Consider the following 25532-nt stretch of genomic DNA (forward strand, 5'->3'; position numbering starts at 1 on the left):
TTACTCTTCCCACCCTAGAAGTCACGATGTTGTCAATGTCATCCTGCAACCTCCCTCCAGGGCTTGCCCCTCACCCAGGATCCCCACTTTTCACGCCCAGCTCCCTGTCCCCTTCAAGGCTCCCCAAGCTCTGCCGCTCCTGTGTGTCACTTGTGGGATGTCCTTCCAAGGACACCATTCAATGAGTCACTGAAGTAGAAATTTAGAGAATAGAATCACTCTTTCTGGACTTTGACCTTTGACAAAAGACACTCAGTCCTGGAGGAAAAAATACCTATTCCTCCTTGTAAAAAATGTAAGTCTGTCTTTAGGAAGGGCATCTAAATACAGGAAAAATATAGCAAACGAGCTGGACACTCAGACATGCTGATGGGGAAGGTAGGGGACACCATGAACAAAAGGAGAGCCAGAGATGTAAAATATAAATCCAATTTATGTCTGAAAGCTGAAGGAGGTCTCCAATAAGACTAAAGTTGACTAAGTTATAATTTGGATGAATAATTAAAGATCAATTTTTTTCCCCCTAACACTCCTCAAGCAGGGTGTTAGAGACCCTCTTCTGGGCAAATCCTCTCAGCACAGACTTTGCCTTTACTAGTTCTGTCTACTGTGTAAACCCTCTGTGTGTACAGACATCAAGAGAAGATATTTTAGGTAATTACGGGATCATAAAACATGGCTGATGTTAGCATACGGAGAGGTCATAAATTTTACCTTTTGTAAAGCTCTTCATTTGTAAGTGACGGGGGATTCACTACATCTTCTTATTTTATTTTATTTTATTTCCTCCATTCATCTTCTCCTGCCTTAAACTAAAACCCTTTCCTTTCCACGTTGTAAAAACTTGGTGCCAATTCTGGGGATTTTTGAAAGAGCTGCAGTCATTGCTACCTTCATACCATGGCTGTTTGCCACAAGTCTGGGTCCAGTGCATGTGCTTCTGACCCTCTCTAAGTGCCTTGAATTTTGCTTCTCAGCCTGCTGCAAAACCATGGATCAGTCTCCTGATTTATAATGCTCAGCCCTGTTTTCAAGCTTATAAGCTGCACGTACACACGCTCATGCATACACTTGTGTTCACAAATACACAAATGTACACACACACCATTGCCGCTAATGCTCAGCCCATTCTCAAATTGCTGTTCCAGCCCTGATCCAAACCCCATAGGATTCTGCTGAAGCTGTTCTTTCATGAAGCCTTCCCTGACTTCACCTTGCAAAGCTTGCTTCCTCATCTTTTTTCTTAAGTTTACTGTCTTATCTGAACCATCAGCAAATCATTTTTCAACATAACTAAATTAGATAACCCAGTTGATCTTATCAGTTTATACTTTAGTTTTAAAAAGATCTTCTTTCAAAAACCAAAAATAAATAAATAAAATAAAATAAGATCTTGTTTCCTTGTACTTACATTATGTCATGATTTCCCAATGAAATGGCCAATTCTTTAAGGACAGAAATCTCTACTGTTCTTCTCTTATTCCATATTCCCAATGGGCATAAAATATGCACAGTAAATATTTTCTGGTTAATTAAGAAATCCTCTCCTAAGAAAACCCATTGGTGAGTTTATGTTGGTTCCATGATCAGCCATTAGTAACACTGTGCTACCAATGATCGGTCCCTTGAGATCATCACAATTTATCACAATCTGTATCATGAATCAAATACACATATGATTTTCGGTTTTGAAAACTTGAGTTTTTCAATTTTCGGCTTTGAAAACACAACTCTTTTTCAGTAACTACAAAAGCAAAGGAGTTTCTGATAAATGCATTGTAAGAAATAATGCTTACTCTGAGGACACATAGTGTGTGAGTGAGTGTGAATACGTGTAGAAGGCAAGGAGAGAAAGGAAAGAGGAAAGAAGTTGACGAAAGAGATAAATCATAAAAGACACTCTGTAAGTCTCACAACAAGAAATGAGACCACGAATGCAAATTATGAACTTAGCCGCAAATTATTTTGAGGTTGAAGCTATACTAAGTTGAATTCTGCTGGATCTAAATTTGAGTTAAGAATGGAGAGATTTGGGATGCCTGGGTGGCTCAGTAACTGAGCATCTGCCTTTGGCTCAGGTCGTGATCCTGGAGACCTGGGATCGAGTCCCACATTGGGCTCCCTGCAGGGAGCCTGCTTCTCCCTCTGCCTCATGAATAAATAAATAAAATCTTTTAAAAATAAAAAAAAAACGGAGAGATTTCGGGAAACTCACAATATGGAATAAAGTTTTTAACTTCACAATTTTTTAACCATACCATAGATTTCTGTGGAGCACAGTTTACAAATCAGAGAAAATGGATGTTTGGGTGCCGACAACACAAACTGGTGCCTCTTAAGGTTCATCTAGTTACAGTCCATGACAGAAATTCTAAATCTTCATGCCTCTGCTTGACCCTTCATCTTCTGGTGTCTACAGAACCCAAACAGGTTCACATGAAAAGAAACCAAAATGTTGCTCAATTACTGACAAATAATAGATGGTGGTTGCCACCATGGAACTGTAATCCAAACTCAGTCAATATTAAACTTTTGGATGCTTTAATTTCAAGAGAAATAGGAAAACTAAAAGAAATGAAGATTGCTGGTTTCCCATTGGTTCGAATGCATTAGTTCATCACTCAGACTGTGCTCCTGACCTGTACAATCTGCTGTCCAGTTTCCAGCCCCTCTCACATTATGCTGGGATAACCAAATCATGGAATGGCTCTCACCGAGCATTGTAAAACCCCGTCAGTGGCATACAGTGTTCAGGTGGGCTGATTCCATATAGTCTCAAAAAAAAAAAAATTCAAGAGGAGGAGTCTGGGCAGTAATGCCTGTACAAGGCTGCAAACCTATCCATTTATTCACATCTTTGGTTTACCAGCAACTCTACATAGTGAGATGGTCCACGGGGATCATCTAGGCCCCACTTCACCAGGAGTCAGGCTTAGATTCTCACCATTACTTTCCTCTTGGTCAGCACCCAGCCACCCACCACCATCCCAATGCAGGCTCTCCCCTTCCTGCACAGCAACCTAGCACCGCTTGGCCACCCTTCCACCAATGTCCTCAGCTCTGCTTTGCTCTGCACCCCAGGCAAGATACAGCACCGATCACTCATATGATCTAGACTATGATTCTAACACAAAAACCTTAGATACAAATTGAATTTGAATTCGAATTCGAATTCCCCGTATTCTGCTCCCTGTCCCATGTTAGATGTATCTCCCCCTCTGACACTGCATAGTCCCCCTCTGACGTTGCACAGAAGCTGAATGGAGCTACTGCCTCCCCCTCCACATCTGGGACTTCCCTGCTTTTTCCCTCTGCTCCCACCATCGCTTTAGTGTGCTTCTTATCCAGTGAAAATCTGCACCTACTTAAAAGCCAAGTCTTAAAACCACCTTCTCCTTGAAGCACTTTTTAAACAGTCTAATCAGAAGTTGCTTCTGCCTCCACAAACACTGCAGAACCTTCCCTGTGTGTCCAACATGGTGATCATTACCGCCGGCAGCACCTTCTACAGTCGTGAGTCTGTCCTCTCTTCCCTGGGACTTTGCCATGATCTACAGAAGACCTACAAAAATGGTCTTCTTTCTCACACTGTCCTCAGTCTGGTGACCAAAATTGTTTTAATTAAGGTATTTTTTACTGTTATGCCTCTGAGAATGGGTCAGATTGAAAATTGCAGGGCATGATGCTTGCTGACCTTCCTATCAATATGCATGTCCCCATCTTCCATAAGAAGCAGCTTCTGGTATGCAGAGAGATATTATCACTCCATGGGGAAAGAGATAATAGAATTAAAGACAGCAATGACATCAAGCCCCTAAGAGTTATATCCCTGGAAAGAGCATTCATTGACTTAATCATTCAATCAGCAAATACTTATGGGCACCTGCAGTGTTTAGTAACCCTCCTGGGGCCAAAGACACAGAGATGGGCACAGAAGACAAGGTCCCTACTTTCCCGGTGGGAAGAGACAGATACCAGACAAACCACCACATTATTCCAGGCACCTATAACTGCTCTGAAGAAACACAGAGTGCATGCAGCAAAGAGGAACAGAGTTATCAAGAACATGATTAAGGGAGATCTCTCTTAGGAGATCGTATCAGGGCAGAGAACTGAATGAAAAAGCAGACAGTGGAAAGATCCAGGATAGAGCATCCCAGGAAGAAAAAGGAGTGGGTGGAAAGTTGAGTCACCGAGCGTGCCCAAGTTCAGCACATTGGAGGAACATCCAGAAGTCTAGCGTGGCTGAAGAGGAGGCAGCGTGGTGTGGACAACCTGAGCCAGATCCTGGAGGGCCCTCAGGTTATGGTAAGGAATGGCGGGCTTATTTTAGGGCTGATGGGAGACATTCCTACCAGCTTTAAGCAGACGGGTGATATGGTCAGATTTACAACTTAAGCAGGTCCCTGTGGCCACTGTATGGAAACCCAACTGGGAGGTGAGAGTGTCCACAGACAGACTAGTTGGCCAGTTATTGCAGAGCCTGCTAAGAGATAATAGCGTCAAGTGACATGGAAGTGGGAGAAATGGTCATGTTCTGAAAGTAGAGTCACTAGACCTGCTGATGGTTTGCATGAGTCAGGAAGGAAGGAGGAAGTCAGTGATTCCAAGGCTCTGTCCTGAGCAGTGAATGAGCAGGGGACCTGGGACAGGAGCAGATGGTGAGAAAAATCCAGGAGCTCTGTGTTGGGTCAAAATCTGAGATTTTGACCCACAGGATTTCTAAGGGGAGATGTTGAGTAGGCAGTGGGTTGGAAGGTCTGAGTGGAAACCCAGAGGGAAGCCGTGGACAGAGATCTAAATGTGGACATCACCGGCATACAGATATTTCACGCCGCAGCCTAAGTTAAATCACAGAAAGGAAAGATGGGGAGGTGAGGGGAGCCCTGGAGTACTGCAATCCTTCATATTTGACTAGAGAGGAGACCAGCAAAGACAATAGGAAGGAGAAATCAGAGAGGCAGTAGACAAACCCAAAGAAGGTGATACCCATAATCCCGGGGCAAGTGGTTCAAGACGGAAAGTGACCTGTTGCATCAAAAGCTGCTGAGGATCTTACAAGATGAAGACGGGAAACATGGTGGTCATTGGTGACCCTGACAAAACACTGACAGTGGAGCTGGGCAGCAGACACAGATGGGAATGTGTCTGAGAGACTGAGACACATGGGGTTGTAAGGGGTATGTAGACAGCCTTCAGCGTGCACAGGCCAACAGCTCATCTCTCATCTGCAGTGAGGGGAAGACGAACACGGAGGGGCATGGTCCAGAAGAGTGGATCCATGGCCTCCGTTCTTGGCCACTGGGGTTCAAGTGCTTCAGGGACCATGGGGCTCGTGTGCAGGTGCCAGGCATGTCCTGCAGGCCTCACGCGGATCAGTAGTGCTGATGTCGAAACCCAAATCCTCAGCTCCACTGTGCAAGAAGTATTGCCACGTGCAACTCTGCTGGGTAGGTTTATTTTAAACCATGTCAGAGAAAGGAGGCAGGTGAGGGTGGTGCTGGGAGGAACAGGCTCAGCTGGTAGTGTGTTCTGCGTATCAGTGTGTTGTGTTACTGTGTTCTGCGTGTCAGTGTCCTCCACGTTAGCATGTTCGACATTTCAGTGTGTTCTGCATGTTTAGTGTGTTTAAGATGTTAGCCTTTTACCAGCTGGTATGGTCTAGTCTACCTGTTAGTGTATTTACACATTAGTGTGTTCTGAAAGTTAGCAGGCTCTGCACACTAGTGCATTCCACATGTTAACATCTTACATGCTCATATGTTCCACGTGGTAGTGCATTCTACATGCCAGTGTGTTGATGGGAGAGATAATGTCGTGTGGTATGTCACCCGGAAGACAGGGAAACCAGGACATGTCTGCGAGTGGGAACACAGACATGAGGCCAAAGCCCCTGAGTGGATGGAAAGCAGTGAAATTCTGGGTATGGATGGAGGCCTCAGCCTTTGAGGGGATCAAGGCAGTTGCTTCCACTGTCAGGGGCAGAAGGCAGTCAGTGTACATGGGTGTTGGGGTGCAGGACCTGAAATGAATGTTGAGTGTTAAGCTCTGCCTCCACACCTGGTAAAATCGGAAGGGCTGGGCCACCTGTCCTCCTCTGCTCCCACAGACAGACCCCCAGCCAATAAGCCTCCTTGTCAGGGGACAGGGCACAGCCCCTGCTCACCCCCGAGCAGCAGGTGTCAGCTCCCTGCCAGCCAGTGTGCCCGCAGAGTCATTCCAACAAGCCAACCACGTCCTCCATGTGAACCAGGGTGCACTCACCCTCCACACTGCAAAGTCTCCTCTGTGGCCCACTCTGTTCCCTGGTACCACCGCCACCTTGCACCATGCAGATATCTTCATCCCATGGGCCATGAGCACACATGGCTAAAAACTGGCTGTGGACCTCATGTACTCAGGTGCCTAGTCATCCCTCTAACTGAATCTCTCCTTCACTAATGAGCTGAAGGGAAACCATCACACCAGGCACAAACACGATGCCATGATAAACTGAGGTGAGGAGGAGGGAGTATTCCAAGTAGTTAACTGGCTTCATCTAGGTTCTTGGTAAAAGAATTGAGATCATCAACTGCAAGTAGAAAAGGAAGGAGAGTTTGAGGTTTATGGAAGAAGAAGAAGGTGGAAAATTGTCTTCCCACAGAAACAGGAAGTGACAGGCAGTCAAATGAGGCCGAGGGCAGATCTAAGGGCCCACCGGAGGATGCGGCTGTAACCGAAGACCTGTCAGAAAATGGCAGTGTGTTCTGGAATTCAGGGTAGGCCTGAACCTCCAAATGAAAGGGATCAGAAGAAGAGGTGTTAGAGAGAAAACATCAAGGCCAACTGTCAGGTGATGCACCAGATAAGGCTTTGGGCACCATCTGCTGAAATCTGCAGGGTTTAATTTTTTTCCATACACCATGGGAATAGATATGGAAAGATAAGGGACACATGCTACAGGCTGGGACGTGTTGGTGACTGGTCCTTGACAGCATGGGACAGGCACTGTGTGCTTGGTGCTACTTCACCAACTGAGCATCCTAACTTGGCAAAGAGCTGAGATCCTAGAAATGTTGCGATTGAAACAAACCCCGAAAGTCCCATACGGTACCCACGTTGCCACATTCTTCCAGCATCTTCCTCCAAGAAAACTTAAGAAAGCGATGCTTGCTCTCTGGCCCATCCCAACTCTCTGGCATAAGCCATATTTCCACCTCCCCAGATACGTATCGCCACTTCAACTGGGATGTGTGCTCAGGAGCCAGCCCAGATATCCAGAACTCATTCACAGACAAGTATAGGCAGATAGTCAACGTAGGCATTCTGGAACTAGACTGCCCGGGTTCAAAACTTGCCTTCACCACTAGCTTGATATGTGACTTTCAGAAAGCCTCTTCACTTTTACAAGTTTTACAACACTTTTATGACCTTGATTCCCCCCAAGGATAATATGAGTAAATATCTCAAAGACTTGACTGAAGATTCAATGAGATGATACAATCAAGCACTTAGCATAGCCCATGGTCAGTGGCCCATGGTCAGTGTTCTGTAAATATTAGCAATTATTATAAATAGGTTTGGTCAGCACGCCACACCACAGTGACTCTACGGGCATACTCATACCACAAACTTCAGGTTGCTTGGCCCATACAGAGGACGCCCAATATCTCAATATCTTCTCACCTCTCTGTGGTCCGGTCTTCTGTGAGACCAGTACTCAAGGTGTGAGAAGTGGCTGAGTGGATAGAAATAAAGGCAGACCTTGAGACAGGAGTCCACCTGGGGGATCCAGGCCTTGACTCCATGAGCACCTCCTATTGATGAACTCCAAGTGGTGGGTGTAGTGCCAAGAGGCCACCCAGGCAATAAACAGCTACAGCTAAGTGAAGTATGGGCCATTCAATCTCTGAGCACCGACAAGGTTGGGCTATTGTCATCACATCAGAGCATTGGTGTTTCCTATGTTCCATGGAAGGCAAATATATCCTGTGTGAGAAACTGGTTCAAACGTTACACAAGCATCGAATAACAAGAATGTGGCCCTGGCATGGCAGGTGTACGCACATGCATTATCCTTACTTCCCATGAACCTGAACGTCTAGGTAGTATTTGCTCCACTCTTCAGAATACATGTCTCATGGACAAGCTGGTAAAATAATTCAGCTGTGCTGGTAAGATTCAGACTTGTGTGCCCAGAACTAATTTGTGTCTTTCTTCCTAACAGCCCGGTTGATGCTAAGTTCACACTTGATTACCAGTCTTCATAACCCACTTCACAAACTGGTTTTATTCTAACATTTTGACCTGAGAGAACGGACGGTCTATCGAGAACAAACATAATATATTTAAAAAGATACACGATTTAAACTGGGGGGCTGGGGAAGGTCCCACCACGTAACATGAACAGAATATAAATGTCACTCTTAAGCACACTGACAATAGAGCATGATGCCATGAAACAGCTCCACCACCGAAGTGGATAAAAGTTAATTAACCTGTCCCTTACTTGCCTAACTTAGCGCAAGTGCATAAAACCACGGCTGACAAGGAAAAGTAAATGAATTTTACCCATTTATACACTAATTCTTCAGAGATCATATTTCACTTTCTCAAAACAAATTTTTATTGCTCAACTTTTAAAGCAAGATTAATGTCATCATTTTCAAAGTTTAGGGAAAAAAAGTCAAAGGAGTAAAGATGGCTTTGTTTGGAGGATCTCGGGGATGCTCACAATGCAGGATAACGGGGACCTCAAATCAACAGGCCCTAACTGACCACAGCCCACATCCAACATCTGCAAACCCTGGGCTCTTTTTTTTTTTTTTTAAACATTTTTTTTAAATTTATTTATGATAGTCATACAGAGAGAGAGAGAGAGAGGCAGAGACACAACAGGCAGAGGGAGAAGCAGGCTCCATGCACCGGGAGCCTGATGTGGGATTCGATCCCGGGTCTCCAGGATCGCGCCCTGGGCCAAAGGCAGGCGCCAAACCGCTGCGCCACCCAGGGATCCCCAAACCCTGGGCTCTTATTGTGCAAAACTGACACTGGGAGTACTTTCTCACTGGGCTGTGTGAGGATGCGTGGAGGCCGTAGACCCCACCTTATGGTGGTAATGGTGGTATTTTTTTAAAAGATTTTATTTATTTATTAATGAGAGACTCAGAGAGAGAGGCAGAGATGCAGGCAGAGGGAGAAGCAGGCTCCCTGCAGGGAACTCGATGAGGGACTCGATCTCTGGACCTCGGGATCATGCCTTGAGCCAAAGGCAGATGCTCAACCACTGAGCCTCCCAGGCACCTCCGTAATATGGTATTAATGCCTACCTCCCAGCTTCGGGCATTACAGGCACTACCATAACCTCTTAAAGTCATACCTCACATCTTAGTAGTAAGTAATGCCAGTGACTGCCAATGACATCATCATCACTCCTATCACTAAGAAGCACAAGTGCACATAAGATAGTAAGCACACTTCAGATGCTCAGCAAATGAGAGTTTCCTCTTACTTTCATTTTTTGTGTGAATAATAACAAGTAGAGCTTCATTCTTCAAAGAAAATCAAAAGATGGCAATCTCTTATAAATGCCATTGCACACGGGACGCCCGCATGGCTCAGTCCGTCAAGTGTCGACCCTTTTTTTTGTATATTTTTTATTAGAGTTTGATTTATCAACATATAGTATAACAGTGTTCATCCCATCAAGTGCCCCCCTCAATGCCCATCCCCCAGTCACCCCATCCCCCACCCACCTCCCTTCCACCACCCCTTGTTCCACTCTTAATTTCAGCTCAGGTCATGCTCTCAAGGTCAGGTGATAGAGCCCTGCATTGGGGTCCATGTTCACCAACGAGTCTGCTTGAGATTCTCCCTCTCTCTCTGTCCCTACCCACCCCCATGCTCTCTTTACACAAATAAATAAAATCCTTTTAAAAATGATACTTCAGGGATCCCTGGGTGGCGCAGCGGTTTGGCGCCTGCCTTTGGCCCAGGACACGATCCTGGAGACCCGGGATCAAATCCCACGTCGGGCTCCCGGTGCATGGAGCCTGCTTCTCCCTCTGCCTGTGTCTCTGCCTCTCTCTCTCTCTCTCTGTGAGTATCATAAATAAATTAAAAATTAAATAAATAAATAAATAAATAAATAAATAAATAAATAAATAAATAAATAAAAATGATACTTCACACTTCTCAGAGTAGGGGAGATATGAAAATCTTAGCAGGTATTTAGTCCCTATATTGTCATTGATTCTGTGGTCCCAGTGGTCCTCAGGACAAGAGATGTGGGACTGATGACTTATGTCTCATCTTCTGGCCTGGTCTTAAATGCAAATGCCGTAAGTTCCAGGCAGATCCAAACACACGTGCATTCTGATAGAAAAAAGAATACATATCCTAAATACTGATGTTTTAGTAACCAGACGACCCCCACTGCATAAATGTAAAGGGAGAAAATAGGGACAGTGTGTAAACAAAAACCCCACCACTGCCAAGCTCCTGAAACCACAAAATGAGCCACGCAACCTCCCATCCTGGAGGCGAAATCTATTCACAGTGGAACTGCCATCAGTACTTTCCACGCATGCTCTTCCCAACTCATCTCAGATTTCTCCTATCAGGGGGCATGTCACAGGCCTTCATTCAACACAGCTGCGAGGCACCTAGACGAAAGCTCTAGGCGTAGACAAGAGGTCACTACCTAGAAACAGTGGTGAACACCAATGCTTTAAGCTGCACTATTAAACACCCAAACACACCAACACAAAATGGTGGAACACTTTTTTCAGGAAAAACACACTTGAAATAAACACAGAGAACATGCCTCTAGGCCCAGCACGCACTAAAGCAGCTCTCCCCGACGATGACCCCCAGCCCTGGGAGGAAGGTGGCAGGGAAGGTGTCTCCTAGAGCCAAAGGCCCAGCTGGTGGTCTTGGGGGTGGGGCCCAGAGCCTCCTTTGGGTGGGGGAGCTCCCTGCCCTTGCAGCACCTCTCTGCATCTCATTTCTCCAAATAATTGGTGCTTCCTAGCTAGGGTTTCCACATTTCCCAGAGGCCTCCGCAGTCCAGCCTCTGCCTGGGAGAACAGGTTACAGAAATATCCCCTCTCCCTTGTACCACGCAACAAAGGATTTGCAGTGCTTTGAAAACAGAAATCCACATCTTCAGGAAGAGCAAGCCTCCGTCGGCCAGAACAGGGTGCTCCGGGCACAAGGTAACCAGGCGAGAGAAATGCATTCTGAGCGCTGTGCACGCAGGATTAATCGAATTATAATTTAATCATCTGATCAAACACTAATTAGCATAATCACTTGAGGGGGAAAAAGGGCTAGAGGAACAACACCTCGATGCTCCTGCTCTTACTGATTCGGCCAAAAAGGGGATACAGATTTGGTTTTCTTCTTTTTTACTCGTGACAAAAAATCAGAAGTGAGTAGTAAATAAAGCTTCATCAACCACAAGCATTACCAGCTTGGAGTCTGGTAGCCAAGGAATCAGAACTGAGATTCAGAACATCTTCCTTCTTGCTGTCTCTCCGGGGCCGCTGTGGCATCCGCAGAAAAGCACAGACCTGATATTCTATTGTAGGAACTAGGCCTTAAAATGATTTAACTCAGGGTTGCTCAACCTCTGCACTGCTGACATTTTGGATCAGAAAATCATTTTTTGGGTGAGTGGGGGGGTTAGGGGTTGGGTCTGCCCTGTACACTGTGGGGTGTTGAGCAACATCTCTGGCCTCCACCCACTAGATGCCAGTGGCATCCCCTCCCCCATGAGAATCGTGACAACTGAAAATGTTTCCAGATATTGCTCATTATCACTTGGGGGATGAAACTGCCCCTGGTTAGAACCACTGATTTGGCTGAAGACCACATTTTGTCAAGATCATACCACTTTTTTAAATGATCAGATCACAAAAGGGTGGGGAGGGGTGGAAGGGTGTCTTTTATTTCCAGCTGCCAAAAATAATGAGCCTAAAATAATAGCTCCACAGAGTTTACTTTGTGTCTCATGGTTCGTTCAGAGCTTCACAATAACCGAGAATGCCAATGCCTGGATGCTTCAGAAGAATATTTAAATATCAGTTTCCCACCCTTGCAAAGATCTCCAGACTTCCACGGGCACTCCTGAGTGGGTCACCCATCGGCTGAAAGGACACTGTCCCTTGCCCCCAGACTTCATCTGAGGGAAACCGCCCCCCCCCCCCCAGGTCCTTCCAGCTGCCTGAGCCAGCAGAGGCCTTGGATCCTGGGGCCATACAGCTCTCTTCTCTCTCTCATGGGTGCACCTAAGTTCTAATATTTGCTCCAGTTTCCAAGGAGAGAGAGAGAAGGTGAAAATAATGACAAGGGACTAAGTGCAGAAAGCCCCTCTGGTCCCCGCAAATCCATCTCCATTGCAGGAGGCTCAGTGCACGGCCCTAAGCCGCTCAGCCCTGAGACACACGGGCCTTGAGGATGCTCATGCCTGCTGCTTGCAGAGGGACGCAGATGCTACCAACCGAAGGGGAAAGCGCTCAACACCTACTACGGCATGTAATAAATATCTTCTATGGGTTAAGGTGATTGGCTCTAAAAATAAATCTGAGTCACACAACCTCTCATTTGTATTTTTTCTAAGGAAAGTGTTTAACCATTTACAATGACTCGTGAGTCCCTTGCAGGTCATTAAACTTGATGATGGAAATATTTATACCCTTCCCACAGGGGAGAGATCAAAAGACAGTGACCTACGCCGGTACGAAATTTTGAAGAGAACAGTCTGTACAGACCGTGGAGGTTTCGAAAGCTCTAGATCAGAGACGGGTTGGGAGCTATTTTAGACCAGATCTTCCACGAACTCTCTCGGTAGAGCTGCTGACTTCCTAGCACAATGCCCCCTTTTTAGAGGAACGTAGGAGTAGGAGACTATTGTTGCAAAGAAACGGGGTCTCCCCTAATTCCTGTAGTTCTGAGTAAGCAGAAATCACATTTCTTCAGCCCGCGATGACTTTCATACCGTTTTTCTTCTAAAGCTAAGTATCAAAACAGCCGCTCTGAAAGATTATCTCTGCAGTGAATCACAATAAAATCGCCAAAGCATTATAACATCAAACTTGTTTAAGATGCCTAGGAGGGAAAGTTATTTTTAATATTATCTAAAATAAGATCTCAGGACACAAAAGGATATTTTTTAAGGCTCCGAATTTAGGCCTCTCTCCAGCACACGTTCAAGTCTATTTTAGTTCAAAAATCAAGGACACGGTGTTTTGAAAGGATGATTCTGACACTAGTAATTGTCCTCAATTTTATCATACATGCGACAAGGTCTAAAAATGCATATATGTCCTTATATGCCATTTTCTCTTTTTATGAAGACTTGGCATGACGGCACATGCTCCCTTTGATAAATATAGTCAATTTGGGGTGATCTGCCTCAAAGAAGGAGGAAGAGACCAAGAAAACCCAAAAGAGTAAACCATCCCCAAGTCGTTTATATCTGGCTTTGGAAGGAGCTTGAGCACCGATATTTGAATGAAGGCATATGTCGCGTTCCCGGGTTGGCACCGAAGCAAAACCTCAAGCTGCAAATAGATTCATTCTCCTGTCCTGTCTCAATCTGCCCTTGATCATCATTCAAAATTGCTCACTACAGTCACCTGCTCGGATTCGCACTATGGGCTTCCTGCTTGGAGCAATGGGGCCACATGTAGGTTTCCAAGGGCTTCTCTTCTCAGACTCCAGCTGCTAGCAAGGAAGGGGTCAGTGCAAAAAATGCAAAGGGAACCAAGCCCATAAGCAAAGCACATGCTAGCAATAAACCTGAACATCCAACAAACTCAATAAGAAAAAAAATGGCCCACGTGCCCACATGTATATGCTTAGACGCTAAGGTATATAGATATCAGAGAGACACATAAATGATTCCTGAGCATCCAAATTAGAAGTGCCCCTGATGGGATCACATCGTCCCCCACTCAGGGTCTTCCCTGTTTCCAGCTTTTACTGTCATCTATCCCGAAACCCACCCAAGTCTGTATGGTAGTCAATGACTACCTAACCCCACACGTGTTCAGCCCTGCCGATAAACCACTACTCAATACAGAGTTCCCCAAGAATTGAGGTCCACTTGAAACATCCTTGGGTTGACTTTTAGCCAGTGTCTGGCCCTCATGTCAAACAGGGGCCAACAAGTCCCTTGCCAAGTGTGTGTTACTCCAGAGGGATATTATGGGCCCCCTGGATCAGAAAAATAAGGCCATTTCCTAAACCATGCACATCCCAGAGCTGCAGAACAAGACTTTCTGGTCATGAGAGCCAGGAAACTATACACACTATTAGCTGAGTCTTCTGCACAAAGTTGAGAACCTACAGGGATGGAGAAAAAGTTGGCAAAGGTACGTGTTGGAAGGAGACCTGAGGAACTTTCCAACTACAGCCCACTCCCAAAATGGTGCTGGCATCAGAATCTCCAAGACTCATAAGGGGAAAATCTCTCTGGGAAGTTTCCTTAACTTCTTCCTCCCTGCCCCAGCCCCTGGGGCAATGAGAACCAGTGGCCTTGATCCACAGCTAAGAAGGTCCAGAAGGAGGCACATTAACTAGAACAGGGCCCAAGGTGTCAAGAGACTATGGCCTGGAGACACCTCGCCTCCTCCTTCCTCCCCTGTCTGTTCCATGGTCATGACATGGGGGCTGGTGCAGCCCCTTTCTCCATATCCTTGGTCTTCCCATACCTTTACTCCCACTGCCTCCAAGCACCTGATGCCAGCAAAGCCTACAGCGTACTCTCCCACTCCCATCATCAGCGAGGGCCAAGAGGGAGAACGAGGGGGTCTCTTGTGACCATAAATCACAAGGCGGGTAATGTGAGATGCCGCAGACACAAATGAACCGTTAATCAAAGTAGCTGCCCAAGACAAAGACCAACATCACATGTAGGTCAAATTTTGTCTTCCCAGTTTTCTATGTAAATATCCATCAAGTCTATTGTAAACGGTAGCCACCAAAGACTTCATAGGTATTGATTCAGGGGAGTCATAATACGCATGCGCATGTCTGGTAAGTAACCATCCCACTTGCCTTCTGCTCTCACGTCAAGGTGCCAGACAGGAAGTGCTAACTTGGGTTTCCCCAACCTGAATAATTTATGAAAGAATAATTCTTTTCCTTAGAGAGCATTTCACATTTGTTACACATTTCTTGTTCCCTGGCCACCAGAGAGGCAAACGACTACCCTTTGCAGGAACCACGATGACTGGGTCCAGTACGTGTGACAGGTTAACCATGGCGCCCTCTCCATGGTGTCAAGTTGCCCAAGTTGGAGTTGGGGGGGGGTCTTTGTCTCATCCCCGAAGTCTCACATGTAATATTACAAAGCATTGTTATTTCTACCCTGGCAGCTACAAATCAGTTATTAAAACTGCTCTACAGCCAATATTAAGAAATAAACACTGTAATTAAGCAGGCTGGGATTTGGGGTTTCTAGTGTCCTGCGGGAACCCAAGATCAAATCAGGCCGCAGTGGAGAGAAGAAATGAATCTCGGATCTCTCTAATGAGAAAATATGTTTACTCAAAAGTTTCCACAGCATAAGTCAGGTCCTTTATGCAGAAAAAAAAAAAAAAGGAGGGGGAGGGGAATAAAATATAAAAACACACAGAACTGCAGTGGTTCTAATTATCTTCGGACTTTGTTTTTTGTCTTATGACATAATCACAGAAATCTTGCCATCGCCCTGAAGTTCATTCAGCGGGTGAGGGAAGCAGAGATTTCACGAGGGACGTCTATGCTTTATTCAGTATTAAGAAAAGGTGTGAGTGGTGAGGGTCTCCACGGCCATCGGCTATTTCACATGGCCCAGCTCCTCAGTGTGCGTGATGCAGGCCACCTCGGCAAGCATCCTGCCTGCTGGGGGTTCTAGGCCTAGCCTTATGTGCTCCTCACGGAGGTCCCCAGAGGACGCAGAGAGCACCTGGGGACCCTGAGGGCATCAGGATCTTCCCTGGGAATGCCATCACTCCTGTAGTTTTGCAGAAGTATCCAGGAACTTGAGAGTTCAGGTATCTAGAGAACCATAAACGTTCACTGTATTTGCACACAGCGGACAAGAAGAATTGTTTAAATTCTATGTAAAATGAGACTTAAAACTATTTCCTGGTTCCTCATTTCAATATTAAAAGAGGCAAGGCTCTCACACCTCTCAAAATCGGTAATTAGAGAGTTCACATCTCCTTCCAACCACCTCCGCAGACAGGCCCATTCCACAGTCCGGAGAGGCCGACCACAAAATGGCCCATTGTACAGGTGCTTCCTCCCGGGACAAGAGGCAAATGCTTTTCACAGCATCGTGCCCAAGGGTGGGCCAGGACATGGCCGTGGCTTTTGTTCACATTTCCAACCTGTAAACCAGCAGTATTTCCAAATTCAAGAGTTCTTCTTAATAGGAAATAAGGCCCACTTGAGACCAGTAAAACCAAACTGTTCCAAGGAGCAGATGCAGTCCTAGGAAGGAAGACGATTTTCATTTTTAAGAGCAGGTGTGTTCTTTTCCCTTTGTCCTGTGACATTTATGCCAAGCAAGCAGCTTATGGGGACTTGGCCTGCCCATCTGGACTGACCATTTTGAGGAGCGAATAGCACAATTTAAATCTCCGGAATTTAGTTAAGCGATTAACACAGAGGGTCCTGTGATCATCGAGGGAGCCTAAACCTGAACCCCTCTCTCAGTCATTGCTCTGCTACAAACATGCATGCATATTCGGCCCTCCCACACTCCTTGGGGCCGACCATCTGCGAGAGAGGCAATGCGCGCTGCCCAGGGAGCACCTGTGGCCACACGGCACACTCCGCGCCCACCCTGCGCTGCCCTGTCCACACCTACCCAGGACCCATTTCCAAACCATATGTACACTGGCTCCCCACCCCTCCCCCAAGTCAGACACAGACTTCAACCCTGGGAGTTCTAGAACATTCTGCAGCATCTAAAAGCAATTTCTGAATACTCCCGCCAGGGCTGGTATGCCCTTTTGGTCTCCTCCAAAACTCCTGTCCCGTGCCGGGAAGTTAGGAGAAGCTGCTGTTCAGCACAAAGGTGATCTCTGGCGTTTTCAATTCTTTCACTGTCTCAACCACTGCATTTAAAAACGGCTTTCTATAAATAGGACTGCTTGCTCACTCTTAAATCTTACTCACTGTTGTCTGCGTAAAAATAACTTAAATAGGGATGCAGGCAAGATTTATTAATCTCTGTCATTCTTCCTCTCTGTGCAGAAGCCTCTTCCTTCCTCTTATCCTGACAAACACCTCGCTGACCCCATTTCTCCCCTCTCTGCTAAACCAGGATACATATGATTTACATATTCCACAGGACTTAAAGACCAAAACCTCACCCAGTCAAGTGACTTTTTTTTAAATACCATAAGTTTTTTTAAAGATTTTATTTATTTATTCATGAGAGACAGAGAGAGAGAGAGAGGCTGAGACACAGGCAGAGGGAGAAGCAGGCTCCCTGCAGGGACCCCGATGTGGGACTCGATCCCAGGACCCTGGGGTCACACCCTGAGCTGAAGGCCGGTGCCAGACCGCTGAACCACCCCGGTGCCCCTAAAAATACCATAATTATTGATCGACACAGAACAAATACAGACCTCCAAATATCAAAAGATAGCCAGCATTGCAAACTATGACACCTAATCTGATTCTTGTATTTAAACAAAAGTCAAAACTTTGGTAATGAATAAAACGCATTCCTCTCATGTAACTTTGAAGAAGGGACTAACTTTTACATTTGGTTCTGCTGCAAAATGAAGGGAAAAAAGAGAGAATGCTGAGAAAGTCCTAAATTAACGGGAGACTTAAGAAAATCGTAATGTGATGTTTGTAAGACAACTAAGGCCTAAGAAACTGAGCTTTGTTTTGATGCCCTGGGTGGCTCTTTGATGAAGAAATGAATTCCCAAGAATCCCGAGGGAAACCTCTGTGTCCATTTCATGCTTCTGACTGGTTTTCAGAACGCGACTGGGCGGTAGACATCGTATGGGATTTCTAAATCATGCACTTAGCAGCCTATGCTTGCGAACGAGGCGGTTGGTGCACGTATGGACATTGGAGCCAATCCTCGTCAAGAAGAGCACCAAAAGCAACCACATCACCATAATGTCCCTGTGATGGAGTCCTGGAGCATATTCCAAAGGCAAATCCATTTCGGAAAAGAGAGGGAAATGCTCTAGAAGTATTTCTAGGGAATAAATCGAGTCCGTGCATCAGATGGAGATGGCAGGAACCAAGGAATCCACACAGTTGCTTAGTACCTTTCGCACCATGGTTTAGGGCCTGGGGCCCAGAAGGAGCCAAGGAAGGGTGAAGAGGATGGGAGACGGGTGGGTGGGAGGGAGAAGGGTAGGGCACGGCAGGAAGAAGGGTTCTCTCATCTGTCCCTTCATTCACTCAGTCAGCCAACATCTATTTCCACCTGCTCCATGCATGTGCTCCGCACGGTGGGACTAAACGGTGGACCTTACCCTCTAGAGAGTGAGACACAAGCCACCAGCCAAATTAGCACCAAAGAAATAAACAGTATGGACTGCCCTTGATCCTGTCGAGGGAATGGCCAAGGCTCCACGAAAGAGGATGAGGCAGGGACCTACTCTGGGGGAGCAGATCTCTGAATCCAGCCCTGCCCAACATCCTGGCCTCCCAGCCAGAAACTGGTCATCTATTTGCCCCGTGGTACTTCCCTCCTGCCCCCTCGGCGGACAGTGTCACCTGCCGAAGGCGCCCTGCGTGCTACACCCTGGGAGTCCAGAACCGGTACATGTCAGGTTGCAGGAATCTTCCATTCCCACCGTCTTATCTCAATTAACCCATAAATTCAGGGAGGGAAAGGCCACTCTGAGTTTTCTCCTATTTTCAAAACATGAACAAGAACACAAATATGGGGGGAGGGAGATGGATGATGAGGATTTCTGGGCCCAGGTCTCTGGGAGGTGAAGAGTTAACAGCAGCCCAGGTGAACAGGTGCTGCCCAGCCTGCCTGGGGGAGCGGCAGGGAGGGGGCTCCTGGCCACCGCCTCCCCCCAGCCCTGCCCCCCCGGGGCAGTGAGACAGTCGGACTGCAGAGGCACAGGAGCAGCAGCATCACCCCTGTCACCAGCAGCAGGAGGGGAAGCCAGCAGCGCCTCCTGGAATGACATTGGAAGGTCAGCCAATCAGGCGCGGGGCTGCTCCGGAGCTGCCACCTCCAAGAGGCACGCAAGCCTGGGCCCCCCACCCCACCACCACCCCACCGCCGCCGCCACTTTGGAAGGGGCTATGCAAATGCACCTTCCTCGCTAGGCACCTTCTAGGCTTCGCAACAGGGCTGTGAGCGCGGTGGCCCTTTATACGTTCGGAAACAAAGACGGCCGGACACGGCCTCCGTGTCACAGCCCTAGCACTGCTCCCGGGACAAGTGCACCGAGCCGAGGGCGACAGGGCCCAGGAACCGGAGAGATCGGCGGGGAGGGGAGCCTCTGATGGCCCAGCCTCCGCGCACGACACTGCTTCCCCGGAGGCGGCGGGTCTGCCCGCTTTGCTGAAGGCTGGCTGCACCAGTCTTGCGAGGTTTGCCGCCCACTAGTGTCCTATGGCAGGGACACAATTGACATGCAGGTAGCACCACCTCTCCATCTCCTAGGCCGGCCGCTGGAGCCGGTCACCAAGAGTGGGCAGGCACTTCCGCCCAGCAGCCAAGAAAATGCCCAGACACGGCGGCCCCTGCCTGGTGTGCCCGCTGCACCCAACACACATGCAAACCCAGGGAACGCTCCTGGACGCCCCGCCGGAGCTAACCCGGAATGTATCATCTTCACTGCCTATTAATTATTGATGAGGCATGTTCATAATCTCACCCGGAGAAGTCAGCTAATTTTGTGAAATTTTGGATGCCGTTGATTTTGTAAATGCATCGCCTGAGATACCCATCCTTTAATTTTCCAAACATTAAGTATCTAGTCTCCTGCAGTGTTGATAGGTCTCTCCTTATAAAATGACCTTCTCCATCTCTCTCTCTCTCTCTCTCTCTTTCTCTCTCTCAGTCCTTCTACATCAAGTTTCAATGTACACTGCATGAGTCTCTTCAGGAAATCCTCACTGCATCTCATCTCAGACCCATCAGTGATAAAACACTTTGATAGCTACGTGGAGGTCCACTAATTAGGGATTCAGATGGGTCTTTTTTTTTTTTTTTTTTTTGACAAAATTATTTCCCCTACCAGAGTGCTGTATGCCGTACCAGCGGGTCCCTGATTCCCCGGGGCAGCAATGAACTGTGGTCACGCCAAAGTGGCATCCAGGAGGGAGTCAAGAAGTAGAGAAGGATGGGCTGGCATTTATTAAAGGTCTGTATGGCATTTTGTTTTCCTACTGAGGGCATCTGGCGGGGGCTCACAGCTTAAGGAACCGAGCAATTTCAGGTGAGCTCTGAAATTCTGAGATAGAATTCGAATCCGTTTAATAAAAACACAGGAGGCCCTGAAATTTTTCACCTAATGACATCGTTTACTTGTGTGTATTTACATGAGCAAAATAAAAGTCACTTTAAAAGCCCCCAAGGCGCATTTGTGCTCACAAAGGTCTACTCCTACATTTAAATACAATGTCCAGTCTGCAGTCTGAGATACCCTGTTGGAGATGAACTCGGGGGGCTGACACCCTACCTCCGCTCTGAAGAGCACCTGTCTCTCTCCCACCACCCACCATCCCTAATCTCCACGAGCCCCACGAAAAGAGCAAAACGGCAAAGGTCAAGCTTCCATGGCCTAAGAAAAGATGTCAGGGACACGTGGGTCCATCAAAAGAGAGGCAAAGATACCGGCAAAAATGTATTATATGTAATGAATATGCTTATTGCTCATCATTCTGCTTATCCGGAGGCCTGTCTATGCCTTTAATGAGAATCTTAAACTAGAATGTGGCTCAGTGGGGTTAAAACCATGAGAAATTGTGCTCAAACACAATGCAGCATGATCCTGTCCTGAAGAGGCAGCCGGGGACGTGTGTGTGGATGTGTGTCTGCACATACGTGGACCTCGATTCCTTGCACTATAACCGAAGGTCTCCCGTGAGTATTTCCAGAACACTGCAGAACAAGTTGACTGCTTTAAACATGATGACAGCACCTGATCAGGTGAGGTAATTCATTCAAGGGTTTAACCCATGAAGGGACTGCTCTCTCATTTCTGTCACCCAAAACACTGTCGGCAGCCTGTCCAGCCACCGTGCTTTTATTAAGAAATAAATGTACATCCGATTACCTCAGTGGGGAAAAAAAAATGCTGTTGCCTATTGTGAAAATGCAGATGCCTTGCGCGGTTCTTATTTTGTCAGCACCCCAAAATATCTGTTACAAATAGATTTTTTTGAAATCATGTCAGACATTTTGCTGTTTGAGGCCTAGCGGTAATCAGCTTGGGTATTAGAATTCATAGATCTCTTATCACCCACGTTCAGGAATTTTTCAAATTTCAGGGAGACCAAGCTATGATAGTTGTTGAAAATTTTTTTGAAAATTTTTTTCTTTCTTTTTTTTTTTTTTTCCAAGTCTCATTCAGATAGGTAAGAACCATTTGATTTCACATTTTTGAAATGTGGTCCTATGAACGGGCAAGCATTCCAAATTGGACCTTTATTCTATTTTCACATGACCATGTATTTTATGATCCTTTGCACAGTGTGCATTGAACATCATTCATTGAGAAACTCTTTAAAGCTAATTCCTCCTCCACCACCACCACCACCACCCCCCCTCCAAAAAAAAAAAAAAAAAAATGAAAGAGCCCAAAGCTCTACAGTCGGGTCTTTCTTTTTTTAATTTTTTTTTTTTTAATGCTTGGTCATATAAAGAGAGGGCCATTTTTATATAAGAGAGTTCCACAGCCTTTTCCACAGCCTTCTGACAGATAGCATCAGGCCACATAATACGGCCATGTAAAATATTCATTTACATGTACAGGCTTATATTGTGAAATCTACCTGTGTTCATCACAATCCCAATAATGGGGATTATCAATCAACTTTAAAGGTCTCGAAAAAGGTGTAAGAAGATAATGGACATACATATGCACATGCATATTCTTTGCATTTATTTTCTATATAGACTATTGGAGGTTTTACACAATTGTCTCCCTATATAGGAGTCTCTCGTGATGATTTTAGTAGGAAAATTAATTTTTTTTAAGTCACGCACATTCACAGCATCCCTGAACCAGAAATTCGCCCATACTATTTTTGTCACCTCTGTGAAACTGTAAAACACTAATTGACTGCCACTCAGAAGCACAAAGTCTTCCCTCATCCTGAAACACACACTTCCCAACAGGATGCAGATTTTATCTCAACCTATGATCCTGGCCTTTCCTAGGAGTCCGGAGACGTACACCCTGACAGGTGAGACAGGCCGTCAAGGCTCGGAGGCACCAGCCGACGTATGTGATTTTTCCATTTTCTCTGAGTTCACATTAGCAGAGCAGCATCAAGGGCCGACTTTCCTGATGCATCACCACACATTAGCTACAGCAGATCTCTCCCCCAAGGTAAATTCCCACGAGGCTGCACAAGAGGTAGAGTGCCCTCTGGGAAAGATGGGGTCATGTCAGAACTTGTTGCGATTCTCTCCTGCTGGGAAAGCTCCAAATGAAAGTTTTGAACACTTGGCTTTAGGTTATATTAGAGAGCAAAGCCTCGTTTCCATGTTAATTCCAGGAGCGCCTTGGTTCAGCTCTACCTTTTCTTAGTCATCATTTTTTTTTTTAATTTTACAAAGTTTATGTGTCTCCTCCGGCCTGTCAGTGTGATGATTGCTAGGATGCTATCTAGAGAGGCAAAGAAAATGCACCCCTATGCAGCTAACACTCAGAGCTTCCCTGTGCATCTTCCAAGAAAATCTTAGAGCCTCCCCTTGGCTTCTGGCATTTTCTCACCAGGGCGAGATTTCCTGCCTCCCACCCCCACCCCCTTGCTCTCTCTCTCTCTCTCTTGCTCTCGCTCTCGCTCTCGCTCTCTCTCTCTCCTGGGTAGGGGATTCGGCTTAATGGTTTAATTTTAACTGTCAGCAAGCCATACATTTTATGCAGATTTGTGTTCCAAAATTTGAAATGGGAATTTAGGCTGTAGCTAGCTACTCCCAGGCAATGCCAAATGATGACAATTTCCCCCAGTTCCCAAATGAGAGGAAGCCATTCATACATGTAAGTTCATATTTACGCGGTGACAGGCAACCTAAGGTGCAATCACACTTACTAATTGGGTCTGACTCAGGCAAGAGCAATAGCTTTCCAAATCCCCAGGAAGAAAGCATTTCAAAATGCAATATTGCTGGGCGCGAGGAAAGGAATGCTTATTTACGATATTCACTGATGTCATTTGTACAACTGTACAGGTGTTTCTGAAAAATTTGTCAACATCTCAGATGATGTCATGCTTATGAGTGCATATTTTTACATAGATGACTGTGAGGAATATGTAGTACCCAGAAGGTTGGAGGTGGGGGGTGGGGGGAGTGGAAGGACAGATCTTTCTTAAAGGCTTCATTGCTGCCGGAGAGACGAATTGCAGCTGATTTAAAGCACACCTTTTAAAAGCTGAAAACGCTTTGAATGCGAAAGCAAGTGTTCTTAATTGACCCTCCTCCTGCCCACACTTGGAATGCCGTGTCCCTTTGAGGTTGTAACGTGTCAAAGTGGCGACGGATCTCCGCCAGTCTCTCCTCCTGTCGCCAAACCTGGTTTATTCTGAAACGAGCTAGCTATCTAGTACTGGAGTTAGCTCGGAGCTGTCACTTTGCTAGGTAAGCTCCTTTAAATGATTACAGAGCAATTTTTTTGCAACCCCCCCCCCACACACACACACCTCCCGGCCTCCCTACATTGCCTCCTCTCCTCCCAAAAGAAATAAAAATATTAAAAAAAAAAAAAAGGAAAGAAATGCATGATCATTTAAGCACAGATTGGGGTGGGGGGGGAGGAGAAGGAGGGAAAGACTTCCTTCACCCATGCACCCATGCACCCATGCACCCATGCACCTATGCACCCATGCACCTATGCACCCATGCACCCAATGCCTCCCCGCACCCCGTCTCCACGCTCCGGTCCATCCGAGCAATGAGATTCGCCACAAACCGAAAGGCTCACCATTCGCGAAGCTCTGGAACAAGGAGAGAGCCAGTATCCACATGCCCCTGCTGCTCCCCGGCCTCCCGCGAGCGACGCGCCGGCCTCGCCCCCCGCGCTCCGCCCGGCTCCGCTCGCTCGCCACCTGCCCGGGGGCCGCCGCCCGCCCGCCGCCGCCGCCGCTGCTGCTGCCGCCGAGCCGCCCGGGCACGCGGCGCGGCCGGGCTCCGGGGCGAGGGCTGCGCTCCCCGCGCGCTGCGCTCCTGCACACCTGCTCCCGGGCGCCGCGCCCAACGCTGCGGCCAGAGCGGGCCGGCGGGGCTGCAGCCCAGGTGCGCCGTCAGCTCAGGGGGCCGCCGGCAGGTCTGCAGGTGGAGGTGGACAGAGCCGCAGACGCGGGCGTGAGCTCATCCCGGGCACCCGGCGCCCCCGATGCGCAGCAAGCGGCCTCCCGTGCGCCAGCCCTCAGCCTCCACATCCAGGCAGCAGGCGGGCGGGCAGGCTCATCTTTCCTCTCCCGCGGCCCGAATCGCAGTGCTCCCTCCTAACCTTCCCTGCCTGGGAGGCGGGCGGGCGGGCGCGGAGCGAGCGGGCGGCGCGGAGGCGAGCGGGGACCCCCCTCCCCTGCCTCTGGCCGCTGGGGCGCTCTGCAGTCTTAAAGCAGCAGCGGAGAAGTGGAGCCGGACTGGAGGCAGGATGGAGGAGAGCGCGCAGCCACCGCGGAGTCACGCACCGTCATCTATCAGGATGCATTTCTCAGAGGCTTCAAGAATCATTTCAAGCGGCCGATTATTTTTAGTTATTTCCTTGCAGGTTGCTAATAAGACGCGGCCAGGGGTGACTCTTCCGGAAGGCTGCCAGCCAAGCAGAGGTGACCATGAAATGTTAAGCAGTTTTCATAAAATGTGCAGCTGGGTTCGGATTTCGTGTTTACCCTCATATAAAAGTCCAGCTCGTGTGCCTGCCTGGAGGGGGGAAAAAGCTGCCTCCGGAACCTTCCTGCTCCTGTAAAGATCTCTATGGCTTCACGGGCTAATTTTTAATTATCTCAAAATACACTGTCGCACACAAACAGGCAATCCTGATTTTGCTCTCTGAAGGGTGCAAAAAAAAAAAAAAAAGAAAGAAAGAAACTGATTAAAATTGCTGATAATCTGAGTTAATTCCAAACAGGACCCCTTCCACATTACTGTGAAAAGCCAGCATGATTATATTTCCTGAACGTTCTGTATGGTTCTTGAAGTCATAAGCATATTAAAATCAAAGCTTTAACAAGGGCATGCATCCATATTTTATCACTTTGCAACAAAAAAAAAAAAAAAAAAAAGCTGGCATGCACCCCCATCTAGGATCCAAGGTAGAAAGCTCAGAGATGGGGCAATCAAGACCAGGAGAGGTGGCTGGGGCCAAGGAGGGAGGTCTCGT

The 25532-nt window shown here is 47.1% G+C and overlaps 1 protein-coding gene across 3 annotated transcripts in view; it reads right to left on the reverse strand.

Annotated features, from left to right (window-relative positions):
* The window catches only part of DSCAM (DS cell adhesion molecule), a 732790-nt gene extending 708535 nt beyond the window's left edge, over positions 1 to 24255 (reverse strand). For all 3 annotated transcript variants that reach the window (XM_077879265.1, XM_077879266.1, XM_077879267.1), the window contains exon 1: positions 24129 to 24255. In XM_077879265.1, the coding sequence (XP_077735391.1) occupies positions 24129 to 24171 (43 nt within the window). In that variant the 5' untranslated portion in view covers positions 24172 to 24255. The remainder of the gene's footprint in view (positions 1 to 24128) is intronic.
* Positions 24256 to 25532: the final 1277 nt, after the last annotated feature.

This window comes from Canis aureus, chromosome 30 (assembly GCF_053574225.1).
Source record: "Canis aureus isolate CA01 chromosome 30, VMU_Caureus_v.1.0, whole genome shotgun sequence".
NCBI classification, from domain to species: domain Eukaryota; kingdom Metazoa; phylum Chordata; class Mammalia; order Carnivora; family Canidae; genus Canis; species Canis aureus.